Genomic DNA, 15393 nt, shown 5'->3' on the forward strand with positions numbered 1-15393 from the left:
AATAGAAACGTGGCGACAATGCGCCATGATTTTGTGCCTGCTTACCACTCATAGGAGTGGTGTACAGTACATTAAGTGAGGTGTGCCCGGTGTTCTGTAGAGTTGAGCTACCTATCTACTGTAGATGTGCTATCGAGCCTTTCTGCGCATGAGCAGTTCCACCGTATTGGTTTACTCGACAAAGTAGCTCAACTCGACAGAACACCGGGCACACCTCACTTAATATACACCACTCCTATGAGTGGTAAGCAGGCACAAAATCATTTCCTACTGTATTTTAACGACGTACTGGCATGGCGTGAAAATGAGCAGTAAGATGATACTAGACTAGCAAAACCACTTTGTGTCACGCTTTGCGCAGGTGGAAAATAGAGCCAAAGGTCTCCAAACCCTTTGTCCCATAAACACTTTCACTGTCTCTCACATAGGATTCTCCCACAATACTAAAGAGCAGGCATGACCTTTTACAGTTGCTTACGCAAGTCATGCTCCTTTTACTTCAAAAAGAAAAACATTTGTGTTAATAGAATTTGCTACATATATACAGTACTGTACCTCCATAATGGTGACTATATGGTATACTTATCAAGAACATCATAAACACAGGAAATTGAGAACAGTAGCTCGGCAAGGACAATTCAATCATTATGTATTTTACAAATTGCACAGTTGGGAAACTAAGAAAAGTTCTGAGAGTCAGAGCAATGAATGACTGAGAGACAAAAGTGTCTTGGATGAGGCAATGATGAGAAAACATTACAGAGGCACTAAATAATAGATGATAATTTACTGAAGCTACAAGAAAAGAACTGTAAAAATGACAAAGCTAATCGACAGGTCTTGGTTCAGCCAGTCGGCACCAAAGCCAGCAAAGAAGCGATCCTGTGGGGTTTCTGCACTAACTATTCCATCTACAAACCTTTTTTGTTTACCCCAAAAAGACATTTTCAAATCAAAAATCACTGGGATATTTCTAACAAGAGAATAAACTATTAAAAACCACCTTAAATCATCGGACTAGAGTACAGACACTCCTACCTGATTAACGACCACTCAGACTTATGACCAGCACTCTGACCAATCGTTATTGCACACTGTATACTGAACAGTTGTTCAGTATTCTCTGCAATAGTGTTCACAATCTCCGTATGTATATTAGAGCTGATTCCATTCTGTTCATTACAGTATACAGTACACTACTGTATAAACATTTATAAATATACTAAAAATGTTGTAACTGGTGCAAAGATTAAATTAAAACAATAACTAAAGATGGTTGACACTAACTCAGTGTTAGTACAGTAGGCTTGAAATATTGGTAAGGGGTGGCTCCTCACTCAGCGACCAATTCACTTAACGACTTCATCGTAGGAACGAAACTCGGTCATTAAGTGAGGAGTGCTTGTATATAAAATCCGCGCATCTCAACAAGCTATGGTGCGGACAGTCTGAGGATTAGTTTCAAGGGCCCCTTGTAGATGTTGCGTGGATGGATTGGTTTGGCAGACACTTAGGGAGCGCTGAGTGACATCTGAGGTAACAACTTCTGCCACATCCAAATAATAACTCATCAAACAATTACTAACCTGTCAAACTGATGATTTGCTTTATGTCACTTCTGGTTCCTCTCCACACCCTGGTGTAGGTAGAACCAAGTGTTCCCACTAAGGTCAAAAATTAGGAAGGAAGGAGCAGGAAGGAGAGATGATGACAGAACCTCTATCTTTCATCATTCGAGAGATGGTAAATACCAACCTTACCTGCAGCTGAAATAGGATTTCAACTAGGCATTTTTTTTCCCCAAGTTAAATATCCAACTAAATTTTTATTAAACTCTGGAGAGCCATGCCTACTGTACCTCCATTTTCATCTCGTTAACATGGAGGCTGAGACTACAGGCTTGTCATTAAAAAGGGCAAAAACAATTATAACTGCCCACAGACAGAGATGAGGTCACCATAAAACAAGAGTCAAAGAGACAGAGGAAGCAGAAACAGCTCAGGCATAAAAGAACCCTGTTTCAAAGGAATTACAGTAATCATCCCCAATTTCCCCAAACTGAAACATAAAATATAAAAATGCAGCTGGAAGATGGACACACAGCTTCTCTAGAAATCCCAGGAGCTGCCAGACGATAAACATAATTCTCACAAATAATATTCTTTTTCTTCTCTATGCAATTGCAACAACCGTATAAGTTTAAAACATCACAATGGCTACATTGTAATGTTGTATTTTAATGCAATGCTATTTCACTGCCAGAGGGACAGAGGTAAATCAGGGGGCTTTTCTACAATTAATAAGGAGGAAGGACTGCTAATATAATCCAGCTATTTTTTGTATTTTTCCTATATGGTGAATTTCAAATGGTTGTCTTGAACAGGTTAAATCCTGTCATCGTAGATCAATCCTCACCTTTCGATTGCTTGAGTTTCAAATAAACGTCTCCTCACTTTGTCTATCTTCTTTATTTACAGTTTTACAGTGAAAGAAAACAACTCTTGGCGTCAAATGTTCAAATGTACCAAAATCATTTTCAGTTTTGCTGAAATACTGGTTTGAAACCCATCCAAGTTACATAAATGCACACACTGCACACCATCACGCTGAACATAAGTACTTTAGTTTAATGCCTCTGGAATCTACAGTTCGTCCAACTGCAGATTTCTAGGCTTTAATATTTTCAAATACATAACATGGATTAAAAACCATAAAGGTCCTGCAATCCTATTAGTACACACCTAAACGCTGTTATCCTATGCTCTCTGTGGCACATATTTGCAAATTGTTGTGCGTGTGTGTGGGGGGGGGGGGGGGGGGGGCGCTGACCTCCACGCAAAGCCCCCACTTACATAGGCACAAGCAGATTTACTGACAATTATTCAGAGCAGGGCATGTGCTTTTATCAAACTGCTTTCCTGCAATCTAAAAATCTCTGCCATTTACTGCAGTTGATTGTTGTCTTTGTAAACATGCACTTAGGTGGTTTTTTTTTCTTTTTTTATAAGTGCAGCCAGCCAAGTAAACACTGAAAACGCACCATATCAGATACAAGACAAATGATAATCTGACTAATAGAAAAAGGACAGGGAAAAGCTGGAACAGTATCATTAGCTTGCAGCGCACTCTCTCTCTCCTGGGCTGTGCAATCGCTTCGTAATGAGACATTTAATAATATAACTTCTTTCCATTAGCAACATCATGGGGAAACTACTTATTACAACACACATTGTAGTTTGGAAAGTAATGAAACATGGCTTAACAAATGTCTAAATAGATGCATTTTAATATGTGAAAGCTGCAATGGCTCTGCCCTCCAATGGAGAAAGTGATACAGACATTGTGTGTTTACATTGTGAAGCATTTCACCCCCAAACAGTGCTCATTCCCAGTCATAATTAGCCTTAGGCTAACACCAGTCCATTTGAATCTGAACACCTTAAGAATGTTGTTTCCCTAGGTGACAATTTTCCTATTTTTGTGTTTTCAGTAAATTCAGTAATTGGTCACACATGAATGTCATGCAAAAATGTAAACCAAACTGAATGTAAACATAGATTTGGTGCTGTTGGAAACAGAATTGTATTTTGTGGACAGCCCTCATCTCATTCTTCTTTTTTGATATTACCAAGTGCAATTGCTTCAATTTTGGTGAGATTTGTCTCAATATTTGAAGAGATCTAGAGCTTCCCTCATACAATGTGTTTGCAAAGTTTGGAAAGGATCATCTAAATAATTTTTGAGTTCTCATCCTTACAAGATAAAGTGTGTGAGCTAGCCTTTTCTTTGCTATTACTATGCAGCACTGCTTTATTAGTTTTGGTGCAGTTTGTCTCAAAATCAACATGCCTGCAAAGGTTGAAAAAGATCAGTTTTTTAGTTATCTCGCTAATAGGATCAACCATCGGAAATTACCCATTTTTGGCTATCAGTATGCAGCCCTGCTTTAGGTTGGGGCAATCTGTGCCAGAATTTGATTCCCTAAAATGTGCCTGAAAAGTTTGAAAAAGATCTGTACAATACTTTTAGAGTTACCATGTTCACAAGTGTCTTCTATAGCTGCCATTTACTTCCTTTGCTGCGACACAATGCTAGCATTTCAATTTTAGTGCAATTTGTCCAGAAACTAGGTGTAGATCTTCATTAATATGTTCAATGTTTTCGTGAAACAGTAATAATATATATCCATCACATACCTTTTATTTTATCAAATTCATAAAGGTCAAATGCTGTCTACTTTCACCCTTCCCTTTGCTGCCACTAAGCAATATTGCTTCAGTTTTGGGGCTCAAAGTTTAATCAGTCCCAGTTTGGCTCCAATACAATGCCAATGCAAATTTAGTAAGCGATCCATCAAAACCTTTTTGAGTTATCATCTTAATGGTATCACATGTCTAAACTGGCCTTTTTTAGTATCACTATGTGGCGCTGTATCACTTTTGGGAAATTTAATTAGTTCCATTCTGGTCCTACTACAATGCCTCCGCAAAGTTTGAGAAAGATTCATGAAATGGTTATTGAGTCATTGTCTTAATGTAATTGTCAAAACTTTTTTTGCTATCATTATGTGACTCTGCTTCAATTTTGGCATGCTCTGTCTCAAAATGTAATCAGTTTTAGTTGATCACCCATACAATGGCTGTGCAAAGTTTGCAAAAGATCCATGAAACATTTTTTGAGTTACTGGTTCACATACCAAAGCGTCTGGGGTGGTGGCGGAGATGGCAATAGTGGCAATGGACCAGCCATATGTATTCCCCAAAGGTCGGAGAATAAGATAATTCAAAGATGAGACAAACTGAAAAATCTTTTTTACTACTCTGTGTATTCCACCAAAACATACATCCACATACACTCCCAAAAAGATTCATATTTTCTGTGTTGAAAGTGCATAAAAGCATCTTTCTGGTCAAGACATTTTCCAATTTACTGTTCATCATTTATGTGTTAATTAGTGACACTGACAGGATATTTTGACACCCTGTATTAACAATGTGTGTCTGGTAGATGCTAATTAAAGACACAAAATGTCACCATTAACATTTTTTGTCCGTTTTGAGGTAGTTAAATTTTATGCATTTTTAAAAGTTAATTACAAAATAGAACTTTACTGTAAATGCTAAAGTAACTTTATGAATGACAAACCAGCATTCTCGCAATAAAAACCATGTAGATTATCACTATAGAGAAAAAATAAATGGCAAAAAATAAAGTATTGTAAGCACAAAAAACTGCAAAGAAATGGTTTTTATCATGTAACAATTCTGCATTGATACAAATAAAGCTAAATGTAACGAATACAGACACTCCTCTACTTACGAATCAGATATGTTCCAAACAGACGTTAGTAACTTGAAATGTTCGTAAGTCATTATTCAACATCATTTTAAGGGTATACGCAAGTACAAAGAACTAGGATGCTGGGAGTACGCACACTACACTGCTGCATGGCGGAAGTAGCGGGCAGAAGTCATACTACCCAGAATTGGCGCGCAGAAAAAAAAAATTGATGTTGCGGACAGCCCAATGAGCACAATTTGGACTTACAGTCTTCTTCGTTCGTATGTCTGAAAGTTCGTAAGTTGAAAGTTCATAAGTAGAAGAACATCTATAAATAGCTGTGAGTTTACCGTAAAAATGGATTATGGCCACTGAAAATAAGCATCTGAATTATTTTAGCAAAACTGTAGTGGAACAGAACAGAGTGCAAACTAAGAGCTACAGTAACTACCGTTAGCTATTACTGATGGAAAAGCCAACATATATGCAACAGAGTACATATCTGCATGTATAGTTAGGGCTCATCTAGATTAAATAATGCTGAGCATCAGCTGGGGTAGAATATGCTTAAATTTCAATATCACTTACGCCATCTTTAGCATGATTTCATCTTTTGTGCGCACCGGACATCTGAGAGCTTGCAATTACAGTATAATTAAATGAAATCTGAAAGAAATCCATGCTGAGCAAACAAGGACGCCATCATTTTCAGTCCACTGCTACTTAACTTTCATGATTATTAATCGATGTATCATTTATAGAGTTGGGCATGTTACTGAAGCGATTCCGGTACAACAGCGGCTGTATCAGATTACACACCGATACGACTGCCCACCGTCAAACTATCATTAGCGGGATACATTTCACTTCTTAGCAGAGAAATTTCAGAAGCTACGGTGAATTTATTTTTTTCATTACCCTATATATTATCATCTCTTATATTTTCTGAATCCATGTACTAAACTTAACGAGATAAAATCCCTCATGCAAAGGCATAGGGGCATGAGACCACTATCTTACAAACCCATTCTCACCATCACACTAGACAGTATTCACCCCTGACTGCAGTAAATCATCGACCCAAACTAGCATCAATCAGCTTACAATAATCATTTTCTATGCATATTTTTATGTGACCCATAAAATATGAGAACTATTCATAGGGATAATTCTAGAATGGAGATTACATTAAGTGCCTCTTTAATGACCTTATTAAATAAAATATTTCATTATTTCCAACTGTTGGCATCACTTTTTTATTATTTGTAACAATGGTTTTTGAATAGTATAGCTCATGTATAGATTCATTCCCAGCCTGCAGAGATATTTCATTTGAACTTAACTCACACACACATTACTTAGATGATGGGAGCTGGAGAAGCAGTAATTTTCCTCTCCAGCAACTTCTGATGTAAATGTGCAGAAACATGGAAGAACAGGCTGAGTGACTGCAGTGATTTATCACTGTCTTCCAGAGAGCGGGACCAAGAAAGGGAGAAGATAGTGGCCAATATAACAAACAGCTCTAACTCTGACCACATTATTGAGACTATCGCAGCCCTAGTTTAGCATGGGAAACTCACACCCCTAAGAAAGAACGGCAATAAATAAAACTCCCCTGAAATGTTTTTCTCCACAGAATAAGGTCCAGTACAGCAAGGTGTACCCATTTCTCAGAAGTTCAGCAGTCAGACAAAGATACAGTGGGCTTTTCATTTCCCCAATGCTGTCACCCCAAGTTAAACCCATTTGTGTGTCAATAAATGAAACCTGGTACTTGCACACCATCACCTTCTTAAATTCAGGATTTTTTAAACCTAATTTTCAAGTTAATCAAACATTAAAGTAACTCACTAACTGATACGGATTAAACCACACAGAGATAACAGAAATGAAATCTACAGCATTCTTCCCATGCTAACAGACTGTACCAATCTTTTGCCAGGGTTCCAGAGTAATGAGAGAGGCCACACCAGAGCCCTCAAACCTCGCAGCTTCTCCAAACCTTCATACCACTCTTCCGACATTTTGGGCACCCATGAAAATCACATTTGCCTCCCCCAAATTGGCTTGTAATTGCACATGCCATAGCCATGGAATTAATTCAACTGCCAAGCTGAAATAGGATGTATAATTGCCTATGAGACTTTTACTTCAAATATATATATGGAGATGGAGCAAGATGGTCCATAACTGGACTGGTCCCTTTTGATTCACGTTTCCATTGTGTTGCAGGTAAATTGCATTTCATGGCTAAACAGGGAACGGTGCAAAGCTGCCGGTCCATTACTATTTGCATGGGCACAGAGGCAAAATAACTGAATAGATTACCAAGTCTCTTCCTTATGGGGAAAACAGCTCTGGAGTGAAAAGATAAGCTAATTCAAATAAATAAATAAACCCCCTGTAAGCTAAATATGAATCAAATAGCCAAAAGACACACAAACAAAGTAAACAGCAATAAAGAATACCTAACCCTAAAGCATGATTTTTAGTTCAGCTTGCACTAATTACCATCTATTTATGTTGTTTGATTTGCGCAATAAATAACTAAGGTTGCATTGGCAACCTGTGTACCAGTTGTGATCTGGTTAGTTCAAGAATTCAACATTCTTTAATGTAGAATAAAATATACTTTCACTAAAAATGTGTATCTCAAATTGGCTGTAAACCCATAGTAATAGAATTTCTCTGTAAGCACAAAATCCTTCTCAGGATTAATGTGCTATATTAGACACCTGAATCACAAGGTCTTGATGGAAAATGAGATGTACACTATTGCCTATATCACATTTAAATAACGGAAAAAATGCTTGTCCTTTTAATATAATGTAATAATATACTAATTAGTTAATATTGTTTCTGAAGTTCAATATATTTGTTCTGCAATCCTCAGACACAATAGAGCCCCAATAACCAAAACACAGACATTCAATTCCAAAGTGACAACTTTAACATGATGGGAAAATCCAAACTGTGAAGTTTTGGAGGGAAAAAACAAGCCAGTATTTCCATTTGCTGGATTTGTTCTGTTCCATATAACTACCTCTGCAATGTACCTGTTGGGACCAGACCCCTATACATACATGTAACCGCATCAGCGCCATCTCTGTGCAACACAATCAGCTTCATGACTAGATGGTGAGATGGGAGTTTTGATAAAGAGCAACAATCCCAAGGAAAGGGCTATGAGGGTACCCTTGCGCCCGAGATTAAGAATTGATCCTTCTTAATGGAGCGTGACAGTAATAAACGACAAGGCCTTTACCACAATTTTACTGTGCCGTTAATCCTGAAGACACATAAATGGGTTTTGAAGATGCCCCCAAAGCATGCCTGTGTTCCCAGTTTTAACTTCATTGTTTGTGCACCAGTTACACCAAAGTCACCTTGTTGAACCAATCCTACCATTTAGACTATGAGATTGCTACAGACCTCCATGTCACTATTGACAGACCACAGCACTTGTATGTAGACTGTAAATTCTGGGGCCCCAGAACAAGTTCATCCCTAAGTCTTTTGTCTAAATACCGACAAACATCTAGCGTTTTAAAAATAAATGTTATAGCCACAGACCTGCGCCCCCCCCCCCCCAGGTTTTGTACCAGCCATCCCTAAATAATCTTGGAGAGCCTGGAGGCCCCGGCCAACCTGCAGCTTCTCCTATCTGCGCTCCGGGACACAAACAAGGTTTTGATCATCTTCCATCCACGAAATGCCAGGAGTGCAATTTCCGGTGAAGGCAGGCCTCCTTATCAGCAGACAGTGCTGCACCCCCGCCGCTCCCCGCTCACCTCCCCAGATCCGATCCTATCTGAGAGATGAGAGAGAATCGGCCCGAAGCACCTCGGCTGATGGTGTCTTGCAGCCGCTTCCAGCCAACCTCCCGCACACATAACTCTCTGGGATTAGACTGGATGTCCACGAAGTGCAGGATGCATTCGGCGCGCATTGCAGCCATCTGAGCCACAAGCTTCAGCATGGGGGTGATGAGTGTCTTAGCAGGTCATCGGACGGTCGTCGGTTCAAATCCCAGAGTCAGCAGTGATTTCACTGTTGGGTCCTTGAGCAAAGCCCTTAACCTCCAGGTGCTACAGGGACTGTCTAACCCTACTTGTACAAAAGAAGTATGTTGCTTTGGAGAAAAATGTCTGCTAAATGAATAAAAAATGTTGCATGTGGCTTCTCAAGCCTGAGGGAAACTGGCCCCCCCTCAGCCCATCCCTCATAGAGGTTGTCACTTCGGAGGCCCCCAGCAAAAGCCAGACCTGCTGAAATGGGCTTAAGGGGTGCAGATTTTTGCACATGTGTCTGTGTTCTGGCGAGAGGGGATGGGTATCTGGAGGAGGTTTCATATCAAAGAGACTGGGTCGGATTAAAGAGCTTTTCTATGCTGTGCCCCAGGGTTTATTTGCAGAGGGAAAAGACTATTAGCGATGATGTCAAACAGTCCATGAATGGAAATGTTAATGACAATGTTGTTTTTTTTTAAGTTTATTTCGCCATTACTAGCAGAGAGTCGATTTCTCTGTATTGCTAATGTCAGGCCATACGACTGAAAACCTCATAACTCACGCTCATGCATCACAGCTGCAGCCTGCGCCTCGGGTTATTCATCAACCGAAAACATGCATCCATTGATTGCTTATAAACGGCAGGACGGAATAATAAAGGCATGTTGTTAATTAATATAATTAATTTTCCAAACCCATCAATAAACACTTATCGCTTCTCAACAGGGCTCAGATGAAATATTAATGGAAACTTTAAGGCTTCTTTTCAAAACATCCATGCTTATGTGATGGAGTTATGGTAATGATACCTAAGGCGGTTTAAGTCAGTTTGTATTGTAATAACATAGAATAATAACATGAATAATAAATGTTTGACACACTGACATCTATTATTGTTCCAATGTCACGCTGTACCAAAACTTTGACCACATAATTCTACTTATATAACCAGTGTGTGCTTGTGCCAGTTTATGGAAAAATTACAACAGGTGATATGAAGGCAAATACATCTAAAAATAATAACAAACAAATAAATAAATCGTAGTGAATAAAACAGATTTAGCATTACTGCATGCAAAAACATCCAGTTGACCGGAAACTAAAAGCATTTTACTATTATATTTCACAATGTATAACAGAAAAGCCCTTTTGCAGGGGTCAGGGGAGGGTTTGAAGGTGACACCAGCGCAGCATGACACATCCACTGCAGGCACCGCGCCCCGTTCCCGTTAGCCTACCTGCAGCTCTGGGTCTTCCTCGTGCTGCAGGTGGGCTTCCTCTGCAGCCTCAACGAGGCGCTGCAAGAGAGAGGCAGCGTCGCATTATTACACGAGAACTCCTGCCGTTCACGCAGTCGCTCATAAGAGTCGGTCGTCTGAGTCTCTGCTGTCGTGCTGCTGAAAGCTGCCATCTAGGTACGACAGGACATCTGGTGACTCCATTCCCCAGCCAGTCAATGATTTAGGACAGAAGCTGAATGATAGACTCAGTACTAATATAGCTGAAATACCATTTTTATGCCGTATTAAAATATGTTGCTTTTGCAAGCTGAGATTATGGCAGACATAGACTCTTATCACTGTGTTAGTAAGCCTGCAAACCCTAATAATACTAAATACTAACCTGAAAATCAACAGAACACAACGACACAATGGTGTGACTGCCGCTTTTCACACAGCACTCGCTTTCAGTTCCAGCTTTCTAGCACTTTCTTTGGCTCCCGGAATGTGATGACCATCGTACAGTGATTCCCCAGCATTCCAATTCACAGCATGGTGATTGCAACATGTGCAATCATTTACTAAATAACCCCAAAGCAGAAATGTACTGTACTTTGTGTGAACTAATAATTTGGTTCAAAAACATCATCTTTTCCCCCTGGCATTCAATTCTGCCTTTAAAGCGGCATTTTGTAAAGAGCACATTTGGATCCCTGTGACAGATGCTCAAACTTCACTCAAATCACTAAAAATGAAACTGATATAGAGGAGAATCATTTTTATATCAGATGTAACCCCACATCTACTGTAATGTAAGGTTATTTTTTCTCTCCAAATGATTATTTTCATCTTTGATATCTTATTTCTATTTATCCTTTTATAGTTTCATAGATTAAAATAAAATATGAGCAATTTTAACAGATATCCTTTTGCTACTCAAATAAAAAAAGCAGCATATGTTGGACAGTAACCTCAGATTCATGTTCCCTAAGGGGGTTTTGGGGGGGGTGCATTGGCCTTATACCCCAGAGGATTTTTTTTTACCCTATTCTAACTGCTATAAAAGTTTTTGTTTCCTCCCACTCCGACTCACCCAGCTACCGATGCAACCATTTATGATCTTCTTCCTACCCTAATGTCCCCGTAATGAACTTTCTTGAACCACCCAGTGCTCTTCCTCAGCTCGTGGGTGAACAGCTGCCAAAGGATGCATATGACCCAGAGGAACCATGTCTCAACGCCCTCTGAGCTCTGATATGGAGCGTCTAGGATTGGCTCCCTGGCTGATGTTGAGCTCCTGCTGCTGTACGCCAACGTTAACTGACCCTGTCACTGGGTCAGGGCCTGCTGTTGTTTCCTGGCTCATAAACATCAAACACAGGCAAGCGAGTGACCTTTCAGGCACCATCACTCGAGGATATGGTGCAGAATCACAATACGCTAAGGAAGACTTAAGATGAAAAACGCCATTTTAGTACAACTGAGACAATGAGCAGTGAAGTGAACCTAACAGTGGGGAGGATTAGGGGTGAATGTTATTAGTTCAAGTGAGCTGACACCTGGGCGCCAAGGAGGACTGGGCAGAAATGTTAACAAAAAAAACAGTGGATTAAAAGACCTGTCATGCTCAAGAAAGCAACCAGACACTGACACACTCTTAAACACACCCGCTAGGCATACAAACATGTACACATTCACACATAATCATGCATGTGCACATGAATAGTCTTACATGGCAGATGCACACACACTTGCCATAAGCATTTTTGTTTTAAGGTTATTTTTTTTTTGCACGAAAATCTGTTAGATGATCTCAGCAACATTCATCTTTTGATTCCATGAATTTGCATGCAGGCCATTTGCATGATCCAGTGCAACGTGCTGCTTGTACTATACGTGCTGCGAATGCACACACTTTCCTCCAAAGCTGTTTCTGGATCATTACACATCTATGGGAGGATGTAAAAATCCACTACAAGTATTTCATTACCCTCAATATCCCCTGTACTGATGATGGAAAGGCATATTTTGCACTCTTCTTCAAATGCGTGTCCTGTAACACTTACTTCAGCCTATGATCAACTTAACCTCACCATGGCAACAGAACAGCTCAACTGTAACATTTATGCTATTCGTAAATAATGTTGAGGTATCAAGCTGGATTTCTCTGTCAGACAGTACAAAGACCATAAGTGGTCCTCAGAGGTCACTGAATGATCCGGGGCGGATCTGGGATAATTCTCCTTAGATGGAGCTAATGCAGAGAGACATGTGAAAACACGGCATCGCACTGAAAGAGAAAACAGCCATTAACACAGAATAAACAACAAAAAAAAAAAACACACACACACAGCTCTGTGGGAAAAACAGGCAGGCCTTATCAGAGTTAGAGTGCAGTATAAATTTCTGCTATAATGAAAGCCAAAGTGGCACTTCAGTTCTAACTGTAGTACCTGACACGAATGACTACCGCGCTTTCAGAACAAAAAAAAAACAATCAGTGAAAAATAAACTGTAACATTTTCAAAGGTCTGACCAGTTAGCGTCTAACTGCACAGTAAATGTCAGCCTTATCTGTGTGATCCAGCTGTCAATAAAAACATCTGTTGGGGCTGATGTACTGTCCCCCCTTTATCGACATGCAAGTTTGAAAATTATCTGAAGACCTATCGACCCTTTAATATCCACCTGATCACCGATTTCCTCCCTCGTACATCAATCAATTGTCCAAATGGCATTAAGAAGGTGAATATAATGATTGTTTGCATGGTAACACTGCCCTGTGGAAACCTGCCAAAGACAAACAAGAACTTCAATGTATAAATGATTTCTATTACCAGTATGTCAAATGGCTGCCAGCCTCCTTCACTTTACAGGGAAGGCCTCAAAGTCACAGCTCACAATCAATTTACAAGCTGATTGGCTGACAGCTATCACTCAACATTTCAAAGATATTTCCAGAAACTCATCAACAAATTAAAGTACATTCCCCAAATAGATGTGCTCTGTATATCCAGCCCAGATTAAAGATACACTGTAGACACAAAGAGAAACCAGCATAAATATTCTACTACTGCTGTTAGGGACAAATACTTTTACAAAGTCACTGGCATGACATGCTGACAGCCCAGTGCAGGTCTGACAGGGAGAAGACCTACAGTAAATATCACTAAAGATGTTAAAAACAGGCACCTGTAAAAGAACTACAAACATTTACCAGTCAAAATACTATAATTCTGCAAATTTGACTACGCATACTAAGGACACACATTTTTTTTTATTATATTCCCTGGTCCGTTGGGAGTATGTTCTACACACTGATGTCAGGAATATTAGGGGATCATGAGAACTACTTGTGTAAAGATTCAACTAAACAGGTTCATATAAAATTATGTATATGGATATACAGTACGTTCTCCATTACTTTAGTAACGTTCCTTAAATTTGCCACAGCAATGGGATAGATTTTAAAAACATATTAATATACTTTAAAGCAGAAAATCAAGCACAGGCGAAAGGACACAGGCCAAACTGTATGCCACACAGAGGCCAGTCTTCTGCCTGTCGGGTCCATCCTCTTTGACAAGCATGCCTCTGAGGACTTAGACAGGAGTAGACAGGACTGGGGCTGCCAAAGGCGAGCTACGCATGCAGCAGCGAGGTCGGACTCAAGTAATAGCCAAGGTCTGATCTCAGATCAGAGCATGGTCAGTCAAGCCACAAACAGGATCCAGGATGCTCAAGTAATAGCCAAGGTCAAGATCTCAGATCAGAGCATGGTCAGTCAAGCCACAAACAGGATCCAGGATGCTCAAGTAATTCAAAAACCAGAAGAGACAGAAAAAACAGAACCAGAGAGATGAACCAAGAACCCAGATCCCCAGAACTGAGTGGGTAAACATGTATGACCAAACCAAAAGTAACCAGAGTGATCTTTGATTGATTGATTGATTGATTGATTGATTGATTGATTGATTGATTGAACGAATGAACTTGTATTGCAGGACCAGACAACTTTCTGCTTTTTACAATATACCAATATACATTAGAACACTGTCTAAGAACAGGTTTCAAAGATGAACAAGGAGGTTTTCCAAAAAGCAGCAAACCTGGTTCTTACACTTTCCATGAAATGCACAATTTGAGCAATGAATTTAACCAGAGGAATGAAGCACTCAGTCTTCTATCCTACTGTCACCCTCTGACGGTGAAAATTATAGGCGAGTCATTAAAGAGGAAGGACAATTAAGATTCAAAGAACAATCACTGAAGTACACCAGATGTCAAATTAAAAAAATGAAAATCAGAAAAAAATATGAGCAAATGAATAAGACAGTAGCATTTTTCATCTAAGAAGTGTGATTCTATAGTACAAATAGCTTCAGTGAAAGAAATACTGACCATCTGAGTAACAGTTTATGGGGAAAAATGCTTGTTACAGCTATTCTCAATGAGTTTTGTGAATTCTAGTAATATATTAATTAGAATTGTATCCACACCTACACACTATACGACTGACCCTACTGCTGTCTTAGTTGAATCAGAGGGAATCCCAAGCCTATGGACTCATTTGTCACCAATTTCATTAAAATTGTAGCAGAATTAAGAAGATACCTACAGTATGTCCATGACACTGTAACAAAGGCTCTGTCTTGTCAGTGGTTTGCTTAACAAACCAGCCTGTATGAGATACCGAGAGCTGTGATGAAGCAGGATACCTTTCCCATGAAGTGAGCATGTTACACCCAATGAAGCAACAGGAACCGGATGTCCAGCTCTCTCTATTTTTTTCTCTCCCTTCTTCCTTTTCAGATAGTCCTTAAAGCTGAAAGATGTACTTAGAATGCATTACAATTACACAGCAACCTAAATCACAGCAA

The 15393-nt window shown here is 39.5% G+C and overlaps 1 protein-coding gene across 2 annotated transcripts in view; it reads right to left on the reverse strand.

Moving 5' to 3' along the window:
* Positions 1-15393, reverse strand: part of cacna2d3a (calcium channel, voltage-dependent, alpha 2/delta subunit 3a) — a 163064-nt gene that overhangs the window by 106709 nt on the left and 40962 nt on the right. For both annotated transcript variants that reach the window (XM_072713125.1, XM_072713126.1), the window contains exon 4: positions 10532-10591. In XM_072713125.1, coding sequence (XP_072569226.1) covers positions 10532-10591 — 60 coding nt within the window. The remainder of the gene's footprint in view (positions 1-10531; positions 10592-15393) is intronic.

Source organism: Paramormyrops kingsleyae, chromosome 6 (genome assembly GCF_048594095.1).
Source record: "Paramormyrops kingsleyae isolate MSU_618 chromosome 6, PKINGS_0.4, whole genome shotgun sequence".
In the NCBI taxonomy this organism is placed as follows: domain Eukaryota; kingdom Metazoa; phylum Chordata; class Actinopteri; order Osteoglossiformes; family Mormyridae; genus Paramormyrops; species Paramormyrops kingsleyae.